This window comes from Plecotus auritus (assembly GCF_963455305.1).
Source record: "Plecotus auritus genome assembly, chromosome: 6".
NCBI classification, from domain to species: Eukaryota; Metazoa; Chordata; class Mammalia; order Chiroptera; family Vespertilionidae; genus Plecotus; species Plecotus auritus.
Window position 1 is genome coordinate 152,739,509 of NC_137773.1, and position 26,620 is coordinate 152,766,128.

The 26,620-nt window shown below is 38.2% G+C and overlaps 1 protein-coding gene across 3 annotated transcripts in view; it reads left to right on the forward strand.

Annotated features, from left to right (window-relative positions):
• PIK3R4 (phosphoinositide-3-kinase regulatory subunit 4) overlaps positions 1–24,901 on the forward strand; it is a 66,255-nt gene extending 41,354 nt beyond the window's left edge. For 2 of the 3 annotated variants that reach the window (XM_080675731.1, XM_080675732.1), the window contains exons 10-20: positions 71–272; positions 2,077–2,264; positions 3,197–3,407; positions 5,945–6,110; positions 12,480–12,644; positions 16,179–16,390; positions 18,076–18,207; positions 21,595–21,695; positions 22,475–22,563; positions 23,426–23,534; positions 24,307–24,901. In XM_080675731.1, coding sequence (XP_080531857.1) covers positions 71–272; positions 2,077–2,264; positions 3,197–3,407; positions 5,945–6,110; positions 12,480–12,644; positions 16,179–16,390; positions 18,076–18,207; positions 21,595–21,695; positions 22,475–22,563; positions 23,426–23,534; positions 24,307–24,477 — 1,746 coding nt within the window. In that variant the 3' untranslated portion in view covers positions 24,478–24,901. The remainder of the gene's footprint in view (positions 1–70; positions 273–2,076; positions 2,265–3,196; positions 3,408–5,944; positions 6,111–12,479; positions 12,645–16,178; positions 16,391–18,075; positions 18,208–21,594; positions 21,696–22,474; positions 22,564–23,425; positions 23,535–24,306) is intronic. The other variant, XM_080675733.1, reaches the window with a different exon arrangement.
• The last annotated feature ends 1,719 nt before the right edge of the window (positions 24,902–26,620 follow it).

Sequence of the window (26,620 nt, forward strand, 5' to 3'; positions counted from 1 at the left end):
CAGTCATTCCGAGGCCTGTTGTTACTATTTGCAAAAATAACCTAGAACATATGGTTTTATTTGGTTTTAGGGAATGACAGAAGAAGAGGAAGACAAACTTTTGGCACTAAAAGACTTCATGATGAAATCTAACAAAGCAAAGGCCAATATAGTGGACCAGAGCCATCTTCATGATAGTAGTCAGAAGGGCGTAATTGACTTAGCTGCCTTGGGCATAACTGGGAGACAAGTAGATCTTGTTAAAACCAAACAGGAACCAGATGACAAGCGAGGTTAGTACACTTGTGTGTGTAGTTTGTAATTATTAGTTATTTCATAAAGCTACTGTTAGCTAATTAGTAATAAAATAAAAGTCACATATCCTAGATACAGAGCTTTCATATACAGCGAGTGACTCCATTATGTAGTAGGAAGATTTGGGGGAGGAAAAGTGGAGAAGTGAACTACAGGTCAAAGGTAAAGTAACCTGTCAAAGTCATGGCTCTGTATGTGTCAGAATCAGATTCAAATCAAAGCTTGACTCTAAAGCTCTACTCTTGTAATAAAATCATGTTGCCTCTGTGGAGGTGTATGACTGAAGGTGAAATTCTATTTTTTAATCCTTTAAACACTAACCCAAAGTGACTAGTCTATGTAAAATGAAATGTTTCTGGTTTGTTATTAGTGAGTAATGTCCAGTGATTTGAAAAGAATAGTCTTGTTATTAACAATGAAATACAGGAAGTCTCTAGATTTAGAATTGTCAGGTTTTGTAATGGTGATACTGACCTTGATTGTATGAGGTTTTTAAGATCTCAAGCCTTTCCCCCTTAACCCTTTTTGGAGATGTACTCAATTCCAAGGACATGTTTTTAAAAATTCCTCTATTCTAGTATCAGCTTATGAGGGCAGCTGATGAATTATATTTAAAATAAACCTCTAATTGCCAAATTTGGGATAAAGTATTTGCTACTTAATTATCAATGGTTTGCATTCATAATAAGTAAAGCATTGTATTTAATAAGAAAATGGAAGCACTGCCACAAGAAAAACAGTGAAGGATTTGAACATACAACTAATAGAATAATAGAAATGCATATGTTTGAAAAGGTAAAGAAAGAAATGTGAATTAAGACAGTGAGATGCCATTTTCTGCCTATATGATTAGCAAAGACTGATGATGCCTAGCGTTAACAAGGGTGTATGGAAATAGGTATTTCATACACTGTAGATGAGATTATAAATTGAACATACTCTTGTTAGAAGGCAATGTCCTTACCCTTGGAATCACTGTTTTCAGTTCTGGAAATTTCTCCTAAGAAAAACCAACATACATGTGAAGAAATACGTATACAGATGTTCTCAGTGGGAAAAAAAAAAAAAGGAAGAAATGAAGTGTCCATTGATAGGGATTGGTGAAATAAATGTTCAACATATTTAGTTAACTAGAAGAAAAAGCAAGTTGTGAAATAGCATATATTATGTTTGTAAAATAATATGGCAGTGTATCACTAAACTATATAGTTTACGAGGCATACAAACTTATGGGAGTAATTCATATTATATTTTGATAATTCTGGAACTTTGTGTTACTTAATATACATTTTGTAATTGGACAAAGATGATTTCTCATCTGTTTATGGTCAGGAGGTAGCTGTATAACAATTGATTTTTTATTCTATTTTTACTTTTGTCTTCTTCAGCAACCAATCCTGGAAATAGGTCATATTTAGCAGTGTGGTCATTGACATTTAAAAAAGTTATTTTTGTTATTAGTTCTTCAGATGAAGTGTTACTTGAAAGTGAGCTAGCCTTGGGAAACTAGGAAGCAATCAGGTCTAATTATTAACACCATTGAAAGTGCATCTGTTCCATCTGTCCTAGGGATGAAGCGAGAGTTAATGAGTTTTAATATAAATATAAACATAAATATATTGGAGATCATAAAGAACAAATAGGGTGAAAGTCCATTGCTGTCTCTCCCCCACCAAAACAAAACAAAACAAAACAAAAAAACAATAACAACAAAAAAAAGCAATAAAAATACATACTGGTTTTAGAGGTTTCCTTCAGTCTATTCTGAATCTGTTTTTGTAGCTAGAAAACATGTGAAACAAGACTCAAATGTAAATGAAGAATGGAAAAGCATGTTTGGGTCACTGGAACCACCGACCATCGCACAGGCCCTACCTAAAGGGAGTGAGCAGGAGGTGATTCAGACTGGGAAGCCTTCTCGTTCTGAGTCCTCTGCTGGCATTTGTGTCCCCTTGTCAACTTCTCCGCAGGTACTGTCACCTAGTCAATAGTCTTCCTTTTGGATGTTTAAAGGCTGTGTACTGTACTGTAGGAGGACATGTTTCTTTTTAAGACAGGTTTATGTTTAATTTTATAGCCAAGGGGAAATCTAGTTATTGAAAGCATCAAAAAGGGTCTGGTTTTAGAGTACTCACTAATAAAGTGACTTGAAATTGTGATTGGAGACATCATTATGAACTGTGATTATAAATTAGTGTGCAGTGAACCTTTTAATTCTCTTTTTATTCTTTCTCTAGTATAACATCGTTATATCTGTAAATAACAAAAACGCTTCTGGGAAGAAAAGTCCCAGGTTTCCCCTGTGTGAGAATAACATGATGATTTAGATATATTTGAAGTAAATTTGTAATTTAAGGTAACTCTTCCCTAGCCAGTCATATCTTAAATGAAAATATTTACTGAACAAATGGATAACATTCTATTCTTTTCACTTAATGAGGATTTTGTTTAATGTTATTGCTACACTGATTTTTTTAATGTAGAAGTTTGCATATGTAATATTGTGGTTAAATTTAATTTTAACTAGATTTTCATTGAAAGCGTCATTGTATTTGAATGTATTTAAAAATCAGTATATTGCCGAAACCGGTTTGGCTCAGTGGATAGAGCGTCGGCCTGCGGACTGAAAGGTCCCGGGTTTGATTCCGGTCAAGGGCATGTACCTTGGTTGTGGGCACATCTCCAGTAGGAGGCGTGCAGGAGGCAGCTGATCGATGTTTCTAGCTCTCTATCCCTATCCCTTCCTCTCTGTGAAATATCAATAAAATATATTTAAAAAAAAATCAGTATATTAATAAGGACAAAAAGCTGATTTAATGAATAAAGAGAACTTAGGTACATTTTTATCAACAGATACAGTTTGCTTATAATATAAATACCTATAATTCTATTTGTTTTGTAGGTTCCAGAAGTGACACATGCCCAAAGTAGAAAACCAACAATACAGGTTTTAAGTAGTACAATTTTACCGTCCACCTACCAGATTCGGATCACGACTTGTAAAACTGAGCTTCAGCAACTCATACAACAAAAGCGGGAGCAGTGCAATGCTGAGAGAATAGCTAAGCAGATGATGGAAAACGCAGAGTGGGAGAGTAAACCACCACCGCCTGGTAAGGTGCCATTGCGAGGCAGTTGTATTCCAGCCTGGGTGCTGAAGCCTAGAATCTAGTGAAGGTACTGATAATTAACTACCAGGCAGAGGGAGTCAGAACAGACTGCCACTTTGGAAGCCTAGAGGAGGAAGCAGTAAGTGAGAAGTCTAAAGTCATTAATTGTGGAGTTTGGATCATCTTAGCGGTAGGGGCAACTTGCAGTGTCTTGTTTAAGTCACTGTTTTAGCCTGTCTGTGGCCCATTTTCCCCATTTACCAAGTTAGGTTTCACCTGCTAGCTTTAATGCTATACTGCTTTCTCATTGAATGTCAGGCTTCTTTTTCACCTTTTAATTTCTGAAGGGTTTAACATCTTAATTTTCTTTTAATTCTCATCGGAGGATATATTTTTTCAATAGATTTTTTTTGTAAGAGAGAGGGAAAGACAGAGAGAAACATTGATGTGAGAGAAACACATCTATTGGTTGCCTCCTGCACGAGCACCGACCAGGCCCTGGGCTGGGGAGGAGCCTGCAACCAAGGAAAGTGCCCTTGACCAGAATCCAACCCGGGACCCTTTGGTCTGCAGGCCAACACTCTATCCACTAAGCCAAACCGGCTAGGGCAACATCTTAATTTTCTTTTAAAAAATGATTAAAAACATAGAAAATTATGGGTGCTTTGAAAAGAAAACAAAATTACCTATACCCAACTATTCAGCAATTATCAACATTAAGATTTTGGAGAAATACTCCTACATGCTGAGATTTGAAAGAAAGTTAGATATTTCAGATGAAAACGTGGCTCAGTTATGACTTGCCCAGTTTAATGTGGTAGAGCTAGTCTTTCATATTAGATTTGCAGATTTTGAAAAACATTTTTAATGAGTTTCTATGAATAGATTTTTAATAATAAAAATTTATCTTGAATTCTGAGGAGAAATGTATAGTGTGGTTATGTATAGAGATTTAAAATTATGTGAATTTCCATGGGCTTCTATTGTGAACTCAGGAAACATGTTGGTATAGATAAATGATTTAAAGTTTTAGAAAATATTGTTAAGTGGTTAGTGGCATTTTGAAGTCACATAAATTTTCTTATCAAAATAAATATCCTGGAATATTTAAGTTGTTTCTGTAATGTAGTTCAATATTATTTACCAACATTGCTTTAAAAAAAAGTTGACCGCAAGCTATTTTATTTTTTGATAGAACCTGTCTTTTTTAAGTGGCATTTTTTACTTTAAGTGGAGCTGTTATACATTAATCACAGAAAAGGTGTCAAATTTTGTGGTTCAAGAAATGTGCAGTGACTGTTGGGCTCTTACTTTTTTTCCCCACACTTGAGTTGTTGTGTGAAATTGATTTTCTCTAGAGGGAAATGTTCAACCTAGCCTGGGAGATTATCTAGACTTCCTGGCAAAGTGTTTTGATCGTTTTCAAATCCAGCATATCTTCCTTAAAAATCATATCCAGCTGTTCTTCTCACACATGTGGGTTAGAGATCCAAGGGGAAACATTGTATTTTTTATCTTAGTGTAAGCCAAGTTTGGAAGTAGTCTTGGTTTCATTTTTGTTTCTTGATAAAAAAGAATTTCATCCTAAAATGACATTGTTATTACTTAAGTAGGCACAGTGCTAACTCCTAATATAGTATGATCTTTAGAGTAGCTTTCTGTTTTGTTTTATTTTAAAATTAATATTAAAAATGATGAAATGTTGCACATACTATAGAATTTTATTCATCAAACCTTAAAGACAGTTATGTGCAAGGACATGCTAGATACTGTGAATTATTCAGAATAGATAAAACATGGTGTCTTAGCCTCAGAGAATTTATAATTTATTAGAGGAAATTACTCATACACAAAAAATATATAATAAAACAGAAAGGTATACTAGTAGATGTCATAAAAAAGTACTAGAAAATTCATGGGCATTCTGAGGCTGTAATTTATAATACCATTTATACTAACATGTTGATGCCATAGAATAAATGACTGCAGGTAGAGAAGAAATCAATATTGGGTGCTTACCATGCACTTGGTTCAGTGTTAGACTCTGTACATCTCATTTATCCATGTAGTGAGCTTTTGGTTGAAGTAATATTTCACTCATTTTACATTTGAGGAATTGAAGCTCAGAGAGTTTAAATATGTACCCTCAGATCAGACATTTAAGGTATAGTGAATCTGGGTCTTTGAGACTTTCAGGCTCAGGCTGCATTCCTAGCATCCAGTTTCTCTAGGTCAGGATAGTCGTTACCTCTTGCTACCGAGCAAGTAGTCGGGGGTTTTCTGAGTAGCAATCGACTATTGTTCCTTCTCAGACACTAGAGAAGAACGCCAGTCTTTGTAAGGCTACCTTAGAAACACTTAATTGTTATCTTGGATATCTTAATAGATAATAGTATCTGTCATGGCCTACTAGACCAGTCTGTATTGGCACTCTTTGTTTAGTTCTTATCACTGTTCTCATGCTGATGGTTGGTGATTATAGGTGGGGGCACGGTGAGGAAAAGATTGTATTTATAAACGTTTCATTTGCTTTTCCTCAGGGTGGCGTCCTAAAGGGCTACTAGTTGCACATCTTCATGAACATAAATCTGCTGTGAATCGAATTAGAGTCTCTGATGAACACTCACTTTTTGCAACATGTTCAAATGATGGTACAGTGAAAATCTGGAACAGTCAAAAGATGGAGGGGAAGACCACTACCACCAGGTAAAATATGCTTGGGGTAGAGTCCATTCATTCATTCAGTTAACATATTGATTGATTGCTTACCAGTAGTTCTCAACCTTTTTAATGCCGCGACCCTTTAATACAGTTCCTCATGTTGTGGTGACCCCCAACCATAAAATTATTTTCGTTGCTACTTTATAACTGTAATTTTGCTACTGTTAATGAATCATAATGTAAATATCTGTGTTTTCCAATGGTCTTAGACGACCTTGCTAGCGGTTCTCAACCTGTGGGTCGCAACCCACAGGTTGAGAGCCGCTGCTGTAGATAAAACCATGTGGGGAATCTCTGGTGCTTTTCTTATCAGTTCATTAACCATAGTTAACCACAAAATAAACAGCAAAATAGCTTTGATAACTAAAAGTTACCACTCTGATACAAATTTGTGCTATTCATTTTTTTAAAAAGGGTTCTATATTTTTACATCATGCTTAATTATTTTTTCCCTATTCATTCTCTCTTGGCATTGCATTGGTCAGCATATAAATCAAAAACTGATACAAGATTCCTGGGTTCATGTAGCAATTTTTTGTCAAATTTTTTATGACATTTTCAAACCTACAAGAAAAGTTGAGTCTCACATGAACATCCATGTACTTGTCATGCAGATTCTATAATTAATAATTTTATTATATTTGCTCTCATAATTATCCATCTTCCTATTAATCCACCTTTAAAATACGTATTTCAAAGTAAGTTGTGGACATCAGTAAACTTCCCCTAAAAACTGCTTGCATATCATTAACTAGAGCTCAATATTTGTTTATAGTTCTTTTTTTGACATCAAATTTATGTTATGAAGTACACAGATCTTAAGTGAACCATTCCATGAATTTTAACAAATACATCTGTGCAACTTAAACTCAAGTTAGAAGTTGGATTCATCTGTTAGCTTTGTCTGAAATGTGACACTTGAATACCACTGCCTAAAATATGATGCTGGGATACAGAGGGCATGGCTCCATGGTAAAAATCTTGTGGGAATTAACAAGTGAGATTTTGCAAAGCTAACAGATGAATCAAACTTCTAACTTGAGATTGGATTTCCCCTGAGTGCATCTGTTCTCTTGCTTTGCCATTAACACCTGCTCTCTTGTTAAGTGCAATAGGCCTTGGCTTGGAGGTGCTTCATTCCAGGTCTGGGGTGGGGAGAAGGGAAGGGAACAGAATGTGTTGCTCTCATCACATGCCTTCATGAACCATGAGGGGGTAAGCAGATCATTATTAGTGCCAGAACCCAGTGAGGAACAGCTGGTGGCTGGGTTAGAGCAGTAAAAGTGATGTGTTTTCTCAGGAAATATTATTGGCACATTCTGACTACTGATGCTTCTCCCCTATGTATTATGTTGGCGGACTTACTACCCAGTTCCCAGTCCCAACTTTCTGATTGAATTCTGATTGGTGATTTAGGCCACCTGGATCTTGGCTCTGCCATTTTCTTCTTTCTTATTTGAATTATATTTTTAATTTGTTCCTTGAGGCCTACTTGAAAAATTGCTGTTTTTTTAAACTTTCACATAGATTTTTCAATTAAATCCTTTATAGTATTCTAGATTATATTTTCTATAAATGCTTCATCTACAAACATCCTATATAATAAAAGGCTAATATGCAAATTGACCAAATGGCAGAGCAACCGATCACAATGATGCACACTGACCACCAGCGGGCAGACGCTCAATGCAGGAGCTGCCCCCTGATGGTCAGTGTGCTCCCACAGAGGGAGCGCTGCTCAGCCAGAAGCCAGACTCACAGGCTGGCAAGTGCAGTGGTAGTGGTGGGAGCTTCTCCCACCTCTGTGGCAGTGCTAAGGATGTCTGACTGCCAGACATCCCCCAAGGACTCTCTCACTCTCAGACTGTGAGAGGGTGCAGGCCGGGCTGAGGGACCCTCCCCCCGCCCCCCCCCCCGCCGAGTGCCTGAATTTCATGCACCGGGCCTCTAATACACATAATAAGAGTTCTAAAAGACAAAGAGAGAGAAAAAGGAACAGAAAGAATGGATGAAGAAATATGGCTGAAAATTCGCCAGCTTTGATGGAAAATATTAATCCTTATATCTAAGAAGATCAACGAATTCCAAGTAGGATGACAATCAATGAGAGCCATACCAGACACATGATAAGCAAACCATTGAAAGACAAAGAAAGAATCTTTTTTTAAAAAATATATTTTATTAATTTTTTTACAGAGAGGAAAGGAGAGGTATAGAGAGTCAGAAACATCGATGAGAGAGACACATCGATTCAGCTGCCTCCTGCACACCCCCCACTGGGGATGTGCATGCAACCAAGGCACATGCCCTTGACCAGAATTGAACCCGGGACCCTTGAGCCCGCAGGCCGACGCTCTATCCATTGAGCCAAACCAGTCAGGGCCAAAGAAAGAATCTTGAAAGCAGTAAGACAAAAAAGTGACTTACCATGTACAAGAGATCTTCAATAAGGTTAAAAGCTGAAATTTCACCAGAAATGATGGAAACTGGCTGCCAGTGGGATTATATATTCAAGTATTGAAAGAATAAGATGCCAACCAATAATTATATAGTGAGAAAAAATATATATATAATAAAAAAAGGAAGACATTCCAAGGGAAATAAAAACAGGGAATTTATTGCTAGCAGATTTTCTCTAAAAGGAATCTTTTGTGCTGAAAGGAAGAGACACAAGGCAGTAACTTGAACCTATCTGAAGAAATAAAAGCACTGAAAAAATATATACATAACTAAATATGAGAATATAAATTATTTTTTGTAACTATTTTTACCTAACTTAAAAATGACCTATAAAGAAAAATTGTGAAACTATATTTTGGGGCTTATGTAAATAAATAATTTATGACAATAATAGTACAGAGAAGGGAGCAGGAAACAGAGATATATATTGGAGCAAAGTTTTTGCCTATTAATAAAATTAAATTAGTATTAACTTGATCACTTTTCGATGTTATTGTATTTCCTAAGGCAGTCATTAAAAAATAAACTGTTAAAATATTTAGTAAAACTCAGAAACATAGTGAAAGAAACAAGGGAATTAAAATGAATACTAGAAAATATGTTTTTAACAAAAAAGAAGGCAGTAATGGAAGAACAGAAGAACAGCAACAACAAAAACCATGTAAGAGAGAGAAAACAAATAGCAAAATGTCATACATAAATCCTGCCTTATTGGTACTCACATTAAACATAAAAGGCAGAAAGGATGAAAAAACATGATATTCCTGTGCTGTCTAATTCAAAGTCACAAATAGGTTGAAAGTGAATGGCTGAAAAAGATATACCATGCAAACAGTACCTTAGAGAGCTGGTGAGGCTATATTAATATCGGACAAGATAAACTTTAAGATAGAAATTGCTACTAGAGACAAGAACATTTTATAATAATAAAAGGGTCAGTGCCTCAGGAAAACATAACAATTAAACACATGCACCTCAATAAACACATTCAACTCAATAAAAAAGCAACAATTTAAAAAAAAGGACTCAAATAGGTTTTTCTCCAAACAGGACCCAAAAGTATATGAAAAGATACTTCACATCATTTGTCACTAGGGCAAGGCAAACCAAAACCAAAATGAGAGACCAATTCATACCCACTAGAATGGCTGTAATAAAAAAGATAGTAACACGTGTTAGAGAGCATGGGGAGATATTTGAACTTTCACACATTGTTGGTGGGAATATAAAATGGTATAGCAACTTTGCAAAAACAGTTTGACAGTTTCTCAAAATGATAATCATAGAGTTACCTTATGATCCTGCAATTTCACTCATAGGTAGAAAAACCCCAAATAGTTGAAAACATGTTCATACAAAAATCTCTACACTAGTGTTCAGAGCAGCATTTTTCATAATATCTAAAAAGTGGAAACCACAAAGTCTGTCAGCTGTCAAATGGATAAACCAAATAAGGTTTATCCATATAATGGAATATTACTTAGCAATACTAGTAGAAAGGAATGAAATACTGATACTTGCTGCAACATAGATAAATCTTGAAAACATTATGCTAAGTGAGGGAAGCCTGATCCAAAGGCCATCTAGCATATATGATTCCATTTATATGAAATGTCCAGAATAAACAAATCCATAGAGACAGAAAATAGATTAGTAGTTGCCAGGAGCTGGGAGGGAACACTGGGGAGTGACTGCTAATGGGTACAGGGTTTCTTTCTGGATGAGGAAAATGTTCTGGGATTAAATAATGGTGATGGTTCCACAACTTAGTGATTATATTATAAAGCCCTTTAAAAAGAGTGAATTTTATGGTTTCTAAGTTATATCTTAGTATTGAGGGAGGGAGGAGAGAAAGAGAGAGAGAGAGAGAGAAATGTGAGAGACTGAGAGAGACAAAGAAAGACAAATGTGAGACACTGAGCATACTGGCATTTCCATCTCTCCCATTACCTTGTCCCTGGCTCTCTTTACTCATCTACCATACTGGTGGGCCCTTGTAGGCACTACTTTGGACATATATCTACACAAAGACTTATACACAAGCTAGAGGCCTGATGCACGAAATTCGTGCAAGGACCTTGGCCCCGGCCCCTGCCCACCACCGCCATGGTCGGGGGCCTCTGCTGCCTCTGCCATGGCCCCCGCCCACTGTGGCTTTGTCTGGAAGGACGTCTAGTCTAATTAGCATATTATGCTTTTACTATTATAGATGTTTATAGTAGTAGTTTTCATAGTAGCTAAACAGCACAAATGTTTATCACCCGAGGATAAACAGAAGGTGGTATATCCATACAAGGGAATAATATTTGACCATAAAAAGGAATGGGTGAACCTTTGATGAACCTTTGAAAACGTTAAGCTAAGTGAAAGAAGCCAGGTACAGAAGGTCACATAATACATGATTGTATTTATATGAAACATTCAAAATAGGCAAATTCATAGAATATTTAAGGGGGAGGGGAAAGAAGGGAGTGCATGTTGATGGTGTGAGGTGGCTTTCTTTTGGGGTTTCTTATTAATGATGAAAATATTTTGGAATTAGATTCTGATAATCTATGTAGGATTTTGTTAATATACTAAAAATTACTGAATTGCACACTTTAAGGTTTGAGAACTGTATCTCAACAAAGCTGTTGTTAAGAAAAAGTAAACTAGAGATGTGATTAATAAAAAATATAAAGTACGATCCATATTTATTTAAAAAGCAAATATGAATATATTATAATATGCATAGAACATCATTTGGAAGGATATATAACAAAATATTAATAGTCTTTTTCTCTGGTGATAGAATTATAATTTTTTTTACTTTATTCTTTTCTGTATTTCAATAATTTTTGTATATTTAATATGTATTATCTTGTAAAATGAAATAAATTACAAAATATAGAGACTGATAAATTTTCTGATTAGGGCTTGAGACCTTTTAGAGTATGGCTCCTTAGAGGGTGAGTATGCAACCTATGTGTAGGGTAATGAAGGAGGGAGTTGGTAATAATGGAGGGCAGGCATCCTGTGTAGATCAGATATTCAAGAACTTTGGCAATGAATATAAGGAAGGAGGACAGACAGCTTGAGAGGTCAGCATGTGTGTGGGAGAGACTGAATATTATAATAATATTTTGCCTTTATTAATGTTTTATAGTTTATTTGAGCTTCACTATGTCCCAGTTAGTTAATTGGGCAGTCCTTGTTTTGTAGATGAGTAAACACGACCACGATCATATAGGTAGTAAGTAGTGGAACTCAGCTCTTTGCTTCCATGCCAGTGTTTTCCTGCTGTGCCAGGCTGTGCTTAGGGATTATAGAGTAACTGAAGGGTGTACGAGTAGGGTTTAAGGTTTTGTAGGAGTGGAAGGAGAACTGCATCAGGACCACAAGTATGGGAGTTCCAATTGGAAAGAAGGATGAATAGTCTTTCTGTGATAGGAGAGAAGTGTGTGAGGATAGTGTTTTTATTTTTTTTTAATCCTCACCCGAGGATATTTTTCTATTGATTTTTAGGGAGAGTGGAAGAGAGAGGGAAAGACAGAGAGAAACATCAATGTGAGAGAAACACATCGATTGGTTGCCTCCTGCACAAGCCCTGACCAGGGCCTGGGCCAGGGAGGAGCCTGCAACCGAGGTATGTGCCCTTGACCAGAATTGAACCCAGGACCCTTTGGTCCACAGGCTGACACTCTATCCACTGAGCCAACCCAGGATAGCCATTTGAAATTAGAGGAAAAGGCGATTTTGTGCCTTTGGGACTTTTGTTTTTGTTACGAGATCAAGGAGATGTAATGGACCTCAAAGCAGTACTTTTTTGTTAATGTCATAGATTTTTTTTAATATTAGCAATAATAATGCTCTTGTGGCCTTTCAGAAATGCAATCCTAGTTTTCTTTTGTGCAGATCTATTCTTACATATAGCCGAATTGGAGGACATGTCAAGACTCTTACATTCTGCCAGGGTTCCCACTACTTGGCCATAGCGTCTGATAATGGTGCTGTCCAGCTTCTTGGAATTGAGGCTTCTAAGTTGCCCAAGTCTCCTAAAATTCATCCTCTACAAAGCAGGTATCTATCTTTTGTGGGGTTTTTTTTAACTGCATTTAGAACCCTAGGGTAATTTAACCCTCCCTCTCCAATGTAGTTTGGATCAACTGAGGATTTATTACATTGCACTTCTATTTTCAAGCACGTGAAATACAGTTGTGTTTCCAACTCAAATCTTTATCACATGTAGTTAGTTTTAGAAAACTATGCCGCATGTTTTATTTTCTGCCAGTTTGTCAAAAGATCAGAAGGGCAATTTTGAACTTGGGGCTCGTTCCGGTCTGGAATGTATCTGAATAATCTAATTATCAGTTACATCTTATCTCTCAGTTACTAAAAGCAGAACTCTGGCTAGCTGATTTTGAGAATATGGGTGTTCTTCATTAAAGAAAACTCAAATGTCATCTGTCACTTGGCATTAAAACCTCTGAAGTTGTTGGGAACATGGAGTGTAGCTTTTCAGATGATTAGCTTATCATTTTAAAACAAAATACTGGCTGGTTTTATTTAAGAGGTTCCTTCACTACTTATAAATCGTGATTGCCTACAGAGTAAATGCTTGCCAAGTATGATATTTAAAGATAAAGCAGGACAGTTTTTCAACTGACCAGTATGCTACACACTGAGGGTTCCAAAGACAAAATAAGTTATTCTCTAAGGAACTACAGTGTATGGGAGGATGATTTCAATGCAGTGTGATAATGTGCCATATTAGAGGGAATAAGAAAGAAGGCCTGGAAGAGATGAGACCAAATGTAAGCTAGCCAGCCAAGGCAGGCAGGGCCAGCAGAGGTGGTGGGCCCTAGGGGAAGAAAGCAGAATGAGCAGATGCTTACAGTTAAGTGGATTATAAGTCATGCCCATTGAGGTAGCTAAGGCAGAAAAGTATGTTTATTGGATCACCTAGGTTCTTATCTTTTGTTTGTATTAAAAGTGTGTTATTTTTTACACATTCATGAAACAGTTTTGGCCAACTTGTGTCTAGGACAGTCATGGGCAAACTACGGCCCGCGGGCCGGATCCGGCTGTTCTATCCGGTTCTCTTGCTCTCCCCTCCGCTCCTTTACTTTGAATTTATATTAGTTCACACAAACACTCCATCCATGCTTTTGTTCCGGCCCTCCGGTCCAGTTTAAGAACCCATTGTGGCCCTCGAGTCAAAAAGTTTGCCCACCCCTGGCTAGGACATACTATATATGACATTTAACTAAAAAACTATTATTGGCCAGTTTTCTTTAAAATTGTTTCAGCAGAGGACGACTACAGCAATATACCTATTGTGTTCCATGTAAAGTAACAAAGCGCTATTGGGAAAATGTGTTGTGTGGTGACTGTGCTGGCAGGGCACACACACTGACATGCTCAATCTGTGCATGGATCCCTCTCAGCTCCTAGTGCTTTTCAGTATGCATGTTACTGTCTATTCCCTAAACAAACACTAACTACCTAGATTGGGAGATTGTGCCAGGATATTTAAATTTCACTGTACCTGACAGTAGTGTGTTTCACAGAAATCTTTCCATGACTCCTTTTTCTTTTTTGTTTTGTTTGTTTGCTTCATTCAATCAGATCAACTGTTTTCATGAATTTGTGACACCTTGACACATTTTATTTGGCATTTGGACTTCCATCATCGCTTTAGAGGGAATATAGTTTGTAATAGAATGTTTGTGAATATAATTATTTATTTAAGACAGAGTGGTCAGCAAACTACAGCCTGCAGTATGGCCCATAAACTAAGAATGATTTCTGTATTTTTAAAGGGCTGTAAAAAAACAAAATAAAGAACATGCAGTACAGATGTATGTGACTTGCAGAGCCTAAAATATTTACTATCTGGCTCCTTACAGAAAATGTTTGCTGACTAACTCACAATCTAAGAGCGAAAACTAAATTAGTGTGTGCAAAAGCATATGTACTGATAAAGGTTTGATATTCTTTGTAGTTTAAAAATGCCTAAGCTTAAAAAAAAACCCCAGTTATATCCATACAATAGACTAGTACATAAAAAGGAATAAAAAGTTATCAGTAATATTTTATTACTTTTATTATCAGTAATAAAAAGAAGTAAACTATTGACTCATGCAACAACATCGATGAATCTTAAAATCCTTTTTTGTAATGAAAGGAGTCAGACGTAAAGGCTATATATTGTATGTTTCCAATTATATGGCATTCAGGAAAACAAAATTATAAGGAGGAAAAGAGATTGGGTTGAGTACAAAGGGGATGCACAATACAGTTTTTTTGGGGTGTGAAATTCTCTATGGTTCTGTGGTAGAAGATAAGTGGCTATTCATTTACTATTTAAAAAAATTTTTGCATATATATTTGCATAGGATGTCTACACGTAGAACTGTATACCACAGAAAGTGAATTTTACTATATCTAAATTTTAAAAAGTCACAGTAATATTGGGTAATAACTCAAAGAATAATATAAATATCTTGAGTCCATACTGATATAAGTGAACAAATTAATATAGAAGTGACAACTCTTTTGTATAGAATAATTCTAATCTATAAATGCAGAAAGAATGAAGGAAATAGACAGTCACTATTAAAACACCACAGGCATTTCCCCTAAATATTGACTAGTCCTATATAATAAAAGAAAAATATGCTAAGTGTCCAACTGATGGGTTGACTGTTTGGTCGACCGCTCAACCAGTCGCCATGATGCGCACTGACCACCAGGGGCAGACACTCCGACTGGTAGGTTAGCTTGCTGCTGGGGTCCGGCCAATCAGGACTGGGCGAGAGGGCTGGACACACTCTGGAGCACTCCAGTGGTCCCTCTCTGGCTGGCCAGCCCCCATCGGCTCCGATCACCTGCCAGGCCAAGGGACCCCATCGGTGCACGAATTTGTGCACCGGGCCTCTAGTTATAGTTATAAATGGAAAAATAGCAAGGTACAGTGGAAAATCCTGGCAGATACCACCTTAGCTAAATGATCAAGGTTAACATCACCAATAATACATACTAGTAGCAAGTACTCCCTTATATATGCACTGAGAAGGGCATGTCACTTCTGTGGTCTCCTTCCCAATAAGGCATAAACGTAGTCTTATTTGTGAGAACACATGAGGCAAACCCAAATTGAAGGATATTCTATAACTCACTAGTAGCCTTCCAAAATGTCATGAAAGAAAATGAAAGACTGAGGAGACATGACAATTAAATTCCATGTGGTTTTTTGGTTTGGCTCCTGGAACAGCTGAAAGACACTAGTAGAAAAACTAATATATTTGGCACTTTACCAGTATTGTACCAATGTTAAATTCATAGTTTTGATAAAAGTTCTATGATTTTGTGTAAGGTATTGACATAGGGAAAGCTGGGTGAAGGATATACAGGAATTCTATGTATTGTTTTTGCATCTCTTCTGTAAGTCTAAAATAATTTTTTAAAAATGCCTCAGCTATCATTGTCCCAGTGGGTCACAGAGTTTTTATGTCTTGACCATGATTAGAATATAAATTTATCTTAATGGAGATTGGTACTTTGTTTTCAGTCTGGAAAAGGTTTGGCCTTTTGTTTTGTGTATTTCTTTAGGATTCTAGACCCAAAGGAGGATGGCTGTGTTGTGGATATGCATCACTTCAACTCTGGGGCGCAGTCTGTTCTGGCCTATGCCACTGTGAATGGCTCTCTGGTTGGCTGGGACCTCAGGTCTTCAAGCAATGCGTGGACATTAAAGCACGATTTGAAGTCAGGCCTCATAACTTCCTTTGCTGTGGACATCCACCAGTGTTGGCTCTGCATTGGTAAGCTCACTGTCAGATCCTTGACTGAGGTTTGAATGCCACTGATGTCTGGATTGCCTCCTTGTAAAAGCTTTTTCTCTTTTGTTCCCATCTTTTCTTTTCATAATTACGTTATAAGCACTTGCAATTTAATTTTTATTCATTAAAAACAGATTAGAAAGAGTGAAATTATATATCTGAATGCATAAGACAATTTCCTTTTTCTCTTTGTTTTTAAATGAGCCTCTTTATAATCATTACAGCGATCAGATTGGCTGGCATTCTCTTATTCTGCCAGGGAAGCAGCAGGCTTGGTTTATGAATGAGAACATTTCTAGGCAGACTCTTGAATTCCAATAACCTCAGGCAAACTACTTAACTCCTCTAAGTCTCAGTATGCTTTAAGGGGCTGATCCTTTCAGGGGTTGCTTTGAGGATTTATTTAATGAGGTGAAAGTATCTATTACTGTGCCTGGTGCAGAAAAGTTGAATGATTTCTTGCCTTATTATTCCTTCCTGCCTCCTATTCCTCAAAGGTTGGAGATGTACCATGTGATCTTGCTTCTTTGCCATATTGTAGTGTCACATTTTTTCCTTCCATAGAGCTTTGAACCTGCTCCTTGAGAAAGTACATAGTTTTTTTCCCCCCATTTGGTAGTTTTTCAGAAGAGTTGTAATCTGCTGTTTGAATTTTGGTTTTCAGATTCCCTGACTTGCATTTATGATTGTGAATCATCTGCCCTTTTATTATTTTTTATAGAGTTTATATGGAATGCATTCTTTTTTGCCTTTTATGTGAATAAACTGTACAGGTACAGGAAGATGTAATGCCAGGCCTAGAAGAGTAGATATTCAACACTTAGTGTATTAGCAAATGACAGTGGCTCTCTCTCAGGCAACCAGGCCAGCTTTGAGGGGGCAGCCATTACTACCGGTGGTCATTTGAGCCATTGTCCTGGTATGGGCCAGGGTGACAAACAGAAGGATCCTGCTGTTCTTTTTGTCTTTTCCCACCCCCCAGTCTCTCCTGTGGAATTGGAGATCCAAGAATATGTTCGGTGCCTCTGTCACAATCAGCTGCTAAGTATTAGGGTAGACATTCTTTTGGGGTGGGCGGCATTATTTGTGGGATTTGAGTTGTTGTGGGCAGATGTGCAGGAACATATGCCAGTTTCTGCTATGATTAGACACCCATACCTGTCTCCAGAATGTTTTGTGGAAAAGGGCACATGGAAATTATTGAAATCTGGGATAGCTACAAAGCTGCTTGCCACTGTGGGATTGGTAAGATGTTCACTGAATGCCAGTAAAACATCTCTGGTTATTTAAGGCTTCTGAACATTTTGAGTATCAAATTCAATTTGTATCCTCTAGATTTTCTGGTTTTTTTTTCTGTGTGCCTTTGACAATTAATGACAGTGCCAGTAATTAATGAATTACTCATTTCAATTTACATTTGTTAGACACTTCTGTAGTAGTATTGTGATAAGCACTTTTATCTTTGTTATTTAATAACTAAAGGTGTTTTGAAACTGAGAGACAGCTTCATGACAACAAAGTTTTTTTTTTCAGTGACTAAGTCAGTTTTAAAATATATTCATACAAAGTTAATGCTGTTTACCATTTGTATAACTGTAGCCTGATACGCTTTAATCATTAGATGGTATCCTTTAGGGCGTTTTTTTGTTTTGTTTTTTCTCTTTAAGGTACAAGCAGTGGTACCATGGCTTGTTGGGACATGAGGTTCCAGTTGCCAATTTCCAGTCACTGCCATCCTTCCAGGGCTCGGATCAGACGCCTCTCAATGCACCCCCGTCATCAGTCCTGGGTGATAGCAGGTACATTGGAGGGTTTTCTTAGTGCTGCCAAGACTCATGTTCTTGAGTTTTTATTTTACATATGAACAGAATACTTGATTTTGTTCTGTTTTGAAGTTCCCACCACTGATATCTCACTACCACTCATACTTACTGTTTAAAAGTAATCTCATCAGTTGCCACATCACCTTCCACTGCTGTCGCTGTTTCCCCTTCGTTTTCTTTCTCTTATATCTCATATTTTTGTTAAAGTTGCCACCATCTTCCTAGAAATCTTGACTCTTCCTTATCGTTTGTTATTGATCTGTTTCTACTGTGCTTCTTACAGGCTTTTCTTCCCTCCCCTCATTGAGCATTCACATTTTCTTGTATGAATACTTGGGCAGGTCTCTGAAACTCACTTTCTGTAAAATGTGGTTTAAAACATTTACCTAGCACAGTGGTCGGCAAACTGCGGCTCGCGAGCCACATGCGGCTCTTTGGCCCCTTAAGTGTGGCTCTTCCACGGCCTGGGCGAGTCTATTTTGAAGAAGTGGCATTAGAATAAGTTTAAAAATTTGGCTCTCAAGAAATTTCAGTCGTTGTACTGTTGATATTTGGCTTTGACTAATGAGTTTGCTGACCACTGACCTAGCAGAATTGTAAGAATTTGAGATAACACATATAAAGCACATAGCCTGGGGCAGAAATAGTGCTTGCTAACTATAGGTCTTGTTATTCTAATGTTTCCTCATTGGTCCTCTTGAATCTAGGCTTTTTCTGGTCCCTTCTCATACGTAGTCCATCTCATACGCTGCTGCTGTCAGTCACCATGCTGCCAAATTCAGTGGCCATCACTCCTCCCGCCTCTTATTGGACTTAACATTTGGTCAGTGGTTTCCTTTTTCTAAAATACTCACCCACCTGATTCCAAGGACATCTCTTTCTTGGTTCGCCTATTCGTTGATTTGCTGGTTCCTCCTCATCTACTGACTTTTAAATTGTGGCCTGCCGCAGGGCTCAGTCTTTGGTCTCAACCGCCTCTCTTTCTACACTGGTTTCCTTCTGTGATCTTATGCCGTATTTAAATAGCAAACCTATTCAAATTTTTATATTTGTCTATTTAAAATCTCCCCTAAGAGGTTGAATAGCCATCTTAACTTAAACTTGACATGTCCAAACTGAACACTTGTTTCCTCTACCAGGTTCCTCACCACTTCCTCTAACTCTGAGACGAATCTGCCCTTCCTACAGTGTTCTCTCAGTAAACGGCAGCTCTTTTATGCTAACTGCTGAGAAAATGCCTTGTGTTGTGCTTGATTCTTCTTCCTTCAGCCCACTTCAGTCCATCCGCCAATCATCTATGTTCTATCTTAAAAGACACTCAGAATGTGACCCCATTTTACTGTCTCCATCACTCTCTCCCTATTCCAAACCACCATAATCTCTTGTCTCTCTGCATCAATATCCTTGTAACTCCTTGCTTTTATCCTTACCTCTTAAGACTGTCCTCTCTTCTGCTCAGTACCTTCCAGTGGCTTCTCATCCTAAGTAACAGCCTAACTCCTCCCCTGCGGCTCAAAGGTTTTATGAGATCTGCCCCTGCTGCCTCGCTGACCTTTATCAGTCAGGGTTCTAACAGGAAACAGATGGCATACCCAAAGTAGGATTTATTTCCAAAGGAACTGTTTATAAAGGTGTGGGAGTAGAGGCAGTATAAAAGAACATGCAATAAAACAGGGCTGGTACCAGCAGATTAGCAGAGGAAGGCGGAAGGGGATGGTTACTGGAATTTGGAAGGAAGTTGAATAGAAAAGGCCCCTTTGAGAGGAAGTGGTGAGGAACCTGGTAGAGAGGAAACAAGTGTTCAGTTTGGACATGTCAAGTTTAAGTTAAGATGGCTATTCAACCTCTTAGGGGAGATTTTAAATAGACAAATATAAAAATTTGAATAGGTTTGCTATTTAAATACGGCCTGAGGTGACTGACTTTTCATCCATCCCTTGATCTCTTACTGGGGCCGTGTAGGTGTGCATTAGTGTCCTATGACTACTGTAATAAATTACCACTAACTTGGTAGCTTAAAACAACATTTATTCTTTAACAGTCCTGGAACGCAGAAATTTGAAATGAATTTTGCTGAGCCAAAATCAAGGTGGTAGGGTAGTAGGGCCACATTCCCCGTGGAGTCTCTAGAGAAGGACCCCTTTCCTTGCCTTTTTCTGCTTTTAAAGCTGTATGCCTTGGCTTGTGACTCCTTCTTCCATCCTCAAAGCTAGCGTCATCTGCCTCCCTCTTATAAGGACACTTGTGTTTGCATTTAGGGCTCACCTGGACAATTCAGGATAACCACCCATCCCTGTCTCAAGATCCTTAATCACATCGGTAGTCACTTTTCCATATAAAGTAACATCCATAGGCTTGGGACTAGGACCTGGTTATTTTGAGGTGCCATTTATCTTACCACAGGCCCAAACCATCTAGAAGCCAGCAGTCACAGGATCCTGTCAGTGGTTCGTGTGGGTCAACCTGAGAGTGGACAGTGACCAGCACTACTGCACATTTTCTGCTGATCGCCCATGCTCAGTCTGCTCCAGCTACACTTGCTTCCTGGTTCTTTCCTTGAATTAAAAGCACATTCCTGCTCAGGGCCTTTGCATATTTGTGGTTTGTTGTCACCACTAGCATGTAAGTGCTGTGAAGCAGGGAATGATTTGAAATTGTTTGCCTTCTTTTCATCAGTGCCTAGGACAATGACTAGCTCATAGGAAATATTGTTGGTTCAATTAGTATGTATGACGGCTGGGTATTCTTATTCCCCCTGCTCAAAAACCCGAAAGGATAACGTCTCTCAGGCCTGCAGTTTCCTTTTTTTATAATCTTTCTTTACCTTTTCCTCTTTCTACTATCACACATGAGCTTCACTCAGACCAAACTACTCATGCTTCCCCAAAACACACAGCGATTTGTTTTTTGCTCATTCCATTTTTTCTGCCTGAAATGATTTACCTGTAGGCCACCTATATCTGTCCAGCTTTACTTGTCCTTTCAGTCCCAGTGTAGACATCTCCATGAGGCAAACTAGATTCTTACCCCCTGGATGTGATCTTTTCCTTTCTTGAGTTCAGGTGGAACTTTGTAGTTCTCTTTGTATTTTTTTCTCTACTTCTAGACTGGCAAATCTTTATGATTTGACTTTGCACCCCACTTTGTTGGACTTCAGTAAATATGTACTGGTAGGCTATTAAAAACATCTCTTTGCACTCTAGTCTAGTGTGACAGGGTCACGATGGTATTTAAAAGTGCTAATGAGCATTTCTTGCAGGATGGGAAACAATGGAAACGGGTACAGGCTGACTTGGATTATCTACCTAGATGTGAGTGCAGAGTTCTTACCTGAGTAATGGTGCTGGCCTTTGTTTCCCTTAGCCGTTCAGGGCAACAATGAAGTGTCAATGTGGGACATGGAGACGGGCGACAGAAGATTCACTCTCTGGGCCAGTAGTGCACCACCGCTTTCTGAGTTACAGGTTTGACTCCAGTTTTTACCATAAAGGCCAATACAGTTGCAGACATTTTACCAAACATGATCTGTTGGGCTTTTGGGTTACATTTAAGTAAGTATTAGGTGGCCATTGCTGCGTGGGTGCTTTTCATTTCCTTGGGCTGACTAGTGTTAGTTTCACTGGACGTTTTGGTTACTAGCTCCATAAAGTTTGTGATATCTCTTTAGAACCCCAGTACAAATCTGGGTTAAATAGGAAAAGCCCAGATTGATGTTTAGATCCGTGGTTGGCAAACAGCGGCTCGCGAGCCACATGTGGCTCTTTGGCCCCTTGAGTGTGGCTCTTCCACAAAATACCACGGCCTGGGCGAGTCTATTTTGAAGAAGTGGCGTTAGAAGAAGTTTAAGTTTAAAAAATTTGGCTCTCAAAAAGAAATTTCAATCGTTGTACTGTTGATATTTGGCTCTGTTGACTAATGAGTTTGCCGACCACTGGTTTAGATCATTAAAAAAATGGAACATGACCCTCTTATATACACTTTTGTTCTTAATTATGTTGCCAAGAAAGGTAGGGAAGATTTTTTTTTCTCCTGCTGATCCAAAATAGAAAATTTTAGGAAGCTGAACAGTCTTTGCCTCTTTATTTCAGATGATACAAAGCCAATGCATTTTAAAGTTCCAAAGAAAGACATATACAAGACATACATAATCAGTCTCTTAAAGCCTGACAATTATGTCTAGAAATGGCACCATTTGTGGAATATACTGTTACCTTTTATTTGACCCATATTTCTTTCTTTTAAGCCTTCTCCTCACAGTGTTCATGGTATCTACTGTAGTCCTGCAGATGGAAATCCTATCCTGCTGACAGCTGGCTCAGACATGAAAATAAGGTATAGTATCTGATAAAGAACACTTTATGCAACAGTTAAAAGGGGAAGGTTAATAAAATAAAGATGATACTATAGTTAACACTGGGGTGGGGTTTATTATATACTAGGGGCCCAGTGCACGAATTCGTGCACCTTGAAAGGAACTGTGGGCCTTGAGGCTGCGGTAGGCCCAGGGGCGGGTCTGGGCCCATCCTCCTGTCGTGGTTCCTGTTTCCCTGTCTGCTGGCAGCCCACTCCTGCCAGCCCCGCTCGTACCCGCTGATGGTGCCGGCACCATCAGCAGGTGCAAGCGGCGGCTGCTGCCCTGATCGCATCTCAGGAGCATGGGGAGGTGGTGAAGCCCTCAGGGACGATCAGGGCCAGCAGCTGCTGCTTGCACTCGCTAATGGCGGCGAGTGATCGGGACCCATGCCGGCAGCGGGTACAAGCGCCAGTGGGACTGCAGCGCACAGGAGCAGAGAATTTTCAGTAACCACCAGAGGCTCTCCCTGATGACAGCAACCAGCACCTTGCCTTGGTCTGGCACCCCTGCTCACCATCCCACCACAGCCAATGCCCACCATGTTCTGCACACGCCCCCTGGTGGTCAGCGCATATCATAGTGACTGGTTGTTCCGCCGTTTGGCCTTTGCATATTAGCCTTTTATTATGTAGGATTTTAGCTCTACGGTATTGTTTAAAGTCATCCATATCTTGCAAGGATAGCTCTTAATACTTCATTTGTAACTAATTTTGTATAGTTCTAGAAAAATATCTTTTCCTAATGCAAAAGAAAATAAGTTATGCATTGATAAATGTAAGCCAATATTAGTTCCTCCCCTTCTCCTTCAAAGATTATCACCATTCGTTTCCTCTTCCCTAGGTTTTGGGACTTGGCTTACCCAGAGAGGTCCTATGTTGTTGCAGGAAGTACTAGTTCTCCATCAGTGTCCTACTACAGGAAAATAATTGAAGGCACTGAAGTCGTCCAGGTACAAGCAGTCTTTTTTCCTTCAACTTTTGTAGGTATAAAAATGCTTTTCATAAACATTGCGTTGATTAAAGTAAATGGCTTTGGTTGAGTGTGGCAGTATTTCTCCAAGTTTAAGAAATGTTAATTTTAAAAATATAGAAAAGCTAAGAGAATATAAACATTTCAAAGGTGCACATATCAGTATATGACTTGAAGTAAGCACTTTATAACTTGCTCAGTCCTTAAAGGTACTTCCTTATCAAGTTGTCTTATTATTTTCCTTAAGATCATCCAGCTAGTAAGTAAGCAGCAAAGGTGAGATTCAAATCTAAATGTTGGGACTCTAAAGCTTGTGTTCTTGAGTTAGACAAAAACTTCAGATGAGATAAATACCTGAAAGGGCCTGAGTAAGTGCCCAATAAATGAAAAGTGTGCTTCCTTCATGAATACGTGAGCTTTAGAAATGCAGAACATCTGATGTGTTTTTACTTCCCTATTCTGGTCATTTATATCTTTTAATTATATGCTTTCCCTTCTGATTTTGAGAAAAGATAATATGCACAGATTAGTTTTTTTATAATTTTTCCATATTTGTAAGTGGCTCCTCATGGAGTCTAATTGGAAACCTAGAATGTCATGTTGGACTCTCTTTTTACTCCTTTCCCTCCGTGTATTTGTGAAAGCATGTCTACTTCACAAGAGACATTAGCTTCAACACATACCACAGAAGGTAGAATGTGGTATAGGCTTTTAACTTCTGGCTTTCTCCTTGACTTTTAATCATGAAACAGGAAATTCAGAATAAGCAGAAGGTAGGACCTAGTGATGACACCCCTCGGAGGGGCCCAGAGTCTCTGCCTGTGGGACACCATGATATCATCACAGATGTTGCCACGTTCCAGACAACACAGGGCTTCATTGTAACTGCTTCTAGAGATGGGATTGTTAAGGTATGGAAATGAAAACTTAGTTTTTTGTATAAATATACTGTAGCTTAAGAGAAAAGTTTTTTGTATAAATATACTGTAGCTTAAGAGAAAAGGTGTATTTAGAGAAAAGTGAGAATCGATTCCTTTGCTTAATTTTCAAAATCATGTCTATATTAATGTTTCATGAAAAAAATAATTCCCACCCAGAGTGGTTAAAGAAGTTGTACTTGACTAGTACATTTGTGCATACCTCTGTGAGAATCAGCCAGATAGTATCTGGGATGTTTTATTGTATGTCACAGAGGTGAGGAATCTAAAATGCTAAGACTTACACGACCTCAAGTGTAATTTGTATTGAAAAAAGATGGTTGTAAGCTATTATAATGTAAACACATTTTTGCTATTAAAAATGCTATTCAAAGCAGCCAATAAATTGTATTCAAGCATCTTAAGGGTTTTCATTTGTTTTTGGTGGTGCTTTTAATGGTAAACCTTAGCAGAAGAATACACTCTCCAGCAATATTTGTTCTGAAGAAATGGACTCGGTGTCACAAAGAATCAGTGGCAGAACTAGGCCTTCCACTCAAATCTCTGGACTTTGCTCTAATCTTTCTTCCTGTGTGTTTTGTAGTCTACTGTATTAGTTATTTAATACTGTAGAATTGATCTTCTGTCTATCAGCTCTAGAAAAATGTGTCTCTTAGCCATCATTACTGTTTTTTTATAGGCTCTACTATAAATTTATTTTTAAAAGGCCAAACTTAGCCTTTCCCACTAAAATATACCCTTCAAGGTTGTTGATTATTGTTCCTACACGTACCTGATACTCTCTCCACATTTAATTATTATCCACTTGCAGAGGGGTTTATAGTGTTCAAAATATTTAAGTTTTGAATTAATCACATGAGTGTCTCAGCCTGAAAAGTTGGATAATCTGAGTCTGGGGAAAATACTACTTGTTTAAGAAATGTTCCAAAAATTTAAATTGCTATAATGATATAATATAGTTATGGTACATGACAGTTTTCAATGAATATGTCTGGGTTCATGATTCAATACACTTAGTGTTTAGACAGGTATAAACAACAAAATGATCGGAAAATTCTGCCATTCAGAAGGTCAGGAATGAAAAGGGGTACAAAATGATGGCCTAGAAATACCCCAAACTCACCTGCATATAGAGCAGTTCCTCCTGAAGAACATCTGAGGGCCAATTGAACAGCTTCTCCACAACAAATGAAAGACCACATAGAGAAGGTAGGAAAGACAGAGATACGGGAACCCTACCCCAACAGGGTGACTTTCAGGGAGGGATAATACTAAGGAGTCCACATGAGCAACTTGCCTGATTCTATATATATATATATATATATATATACACACACACACACACACACACACACACATATATATATAGAGAGAAAGAGAGAGGTAAAACAGTGATTTCACACACATATATATAGAGAGAGAAAGAGAGAGGTAAAACAGTGATTTAAAGAGTACCAAGACTATAATATGAAAAAAAAAATCCATTTACTTACCCGAAGGTGCTTGCTGAACAGATGGGGAACTGTGGGAACTCTGTGGAATCAGAGGTACTGCTGAATGCCTTTGTTCACATTCCCATACCTAGTACCATTGGAGGGAGCTACGTCCAAGCACTCTAGCTGACTTTTAATGCCTGCACAGCTACCCTAGTCCACTCGGCCAGCACCTGCTGCAGCTCTGGCCAGTGGCTGCCCAGGGGCCTTGCACCCAGACCGCCTCTGCAAATACCTGCTACATCCTTGGTCAGCCAGTCCTTGAGCCCCACACCCTGGGCCTCCTTAGACAGCACCCAGGGTACCACATGTCCATACAGCTCCAGCCAGCCTGCCAAAATCACTCAGCACACGTATTCTAGACAGAGGTTGTTCCTACCCAAGGCCACTCCTTCAAGATCAGGTAAAGAGAGCTGTTTTGTCTAATTCATAGTAACACACACAGAAAATCAAACAAAATGAAAAGACAGAAGAATCTATTTCAAATGAAGGAACAAGAAAAACCCAGATAAAAATCCTTATGCAACAGAGGTAAGTAATTTTCCTAATAAAGAATTCAAAGTAACAATCATAAGGATGCTCATCAATCTTAGGAGGAACTTCAACAAAGAGTTAGAAAATATAATAATCAGATC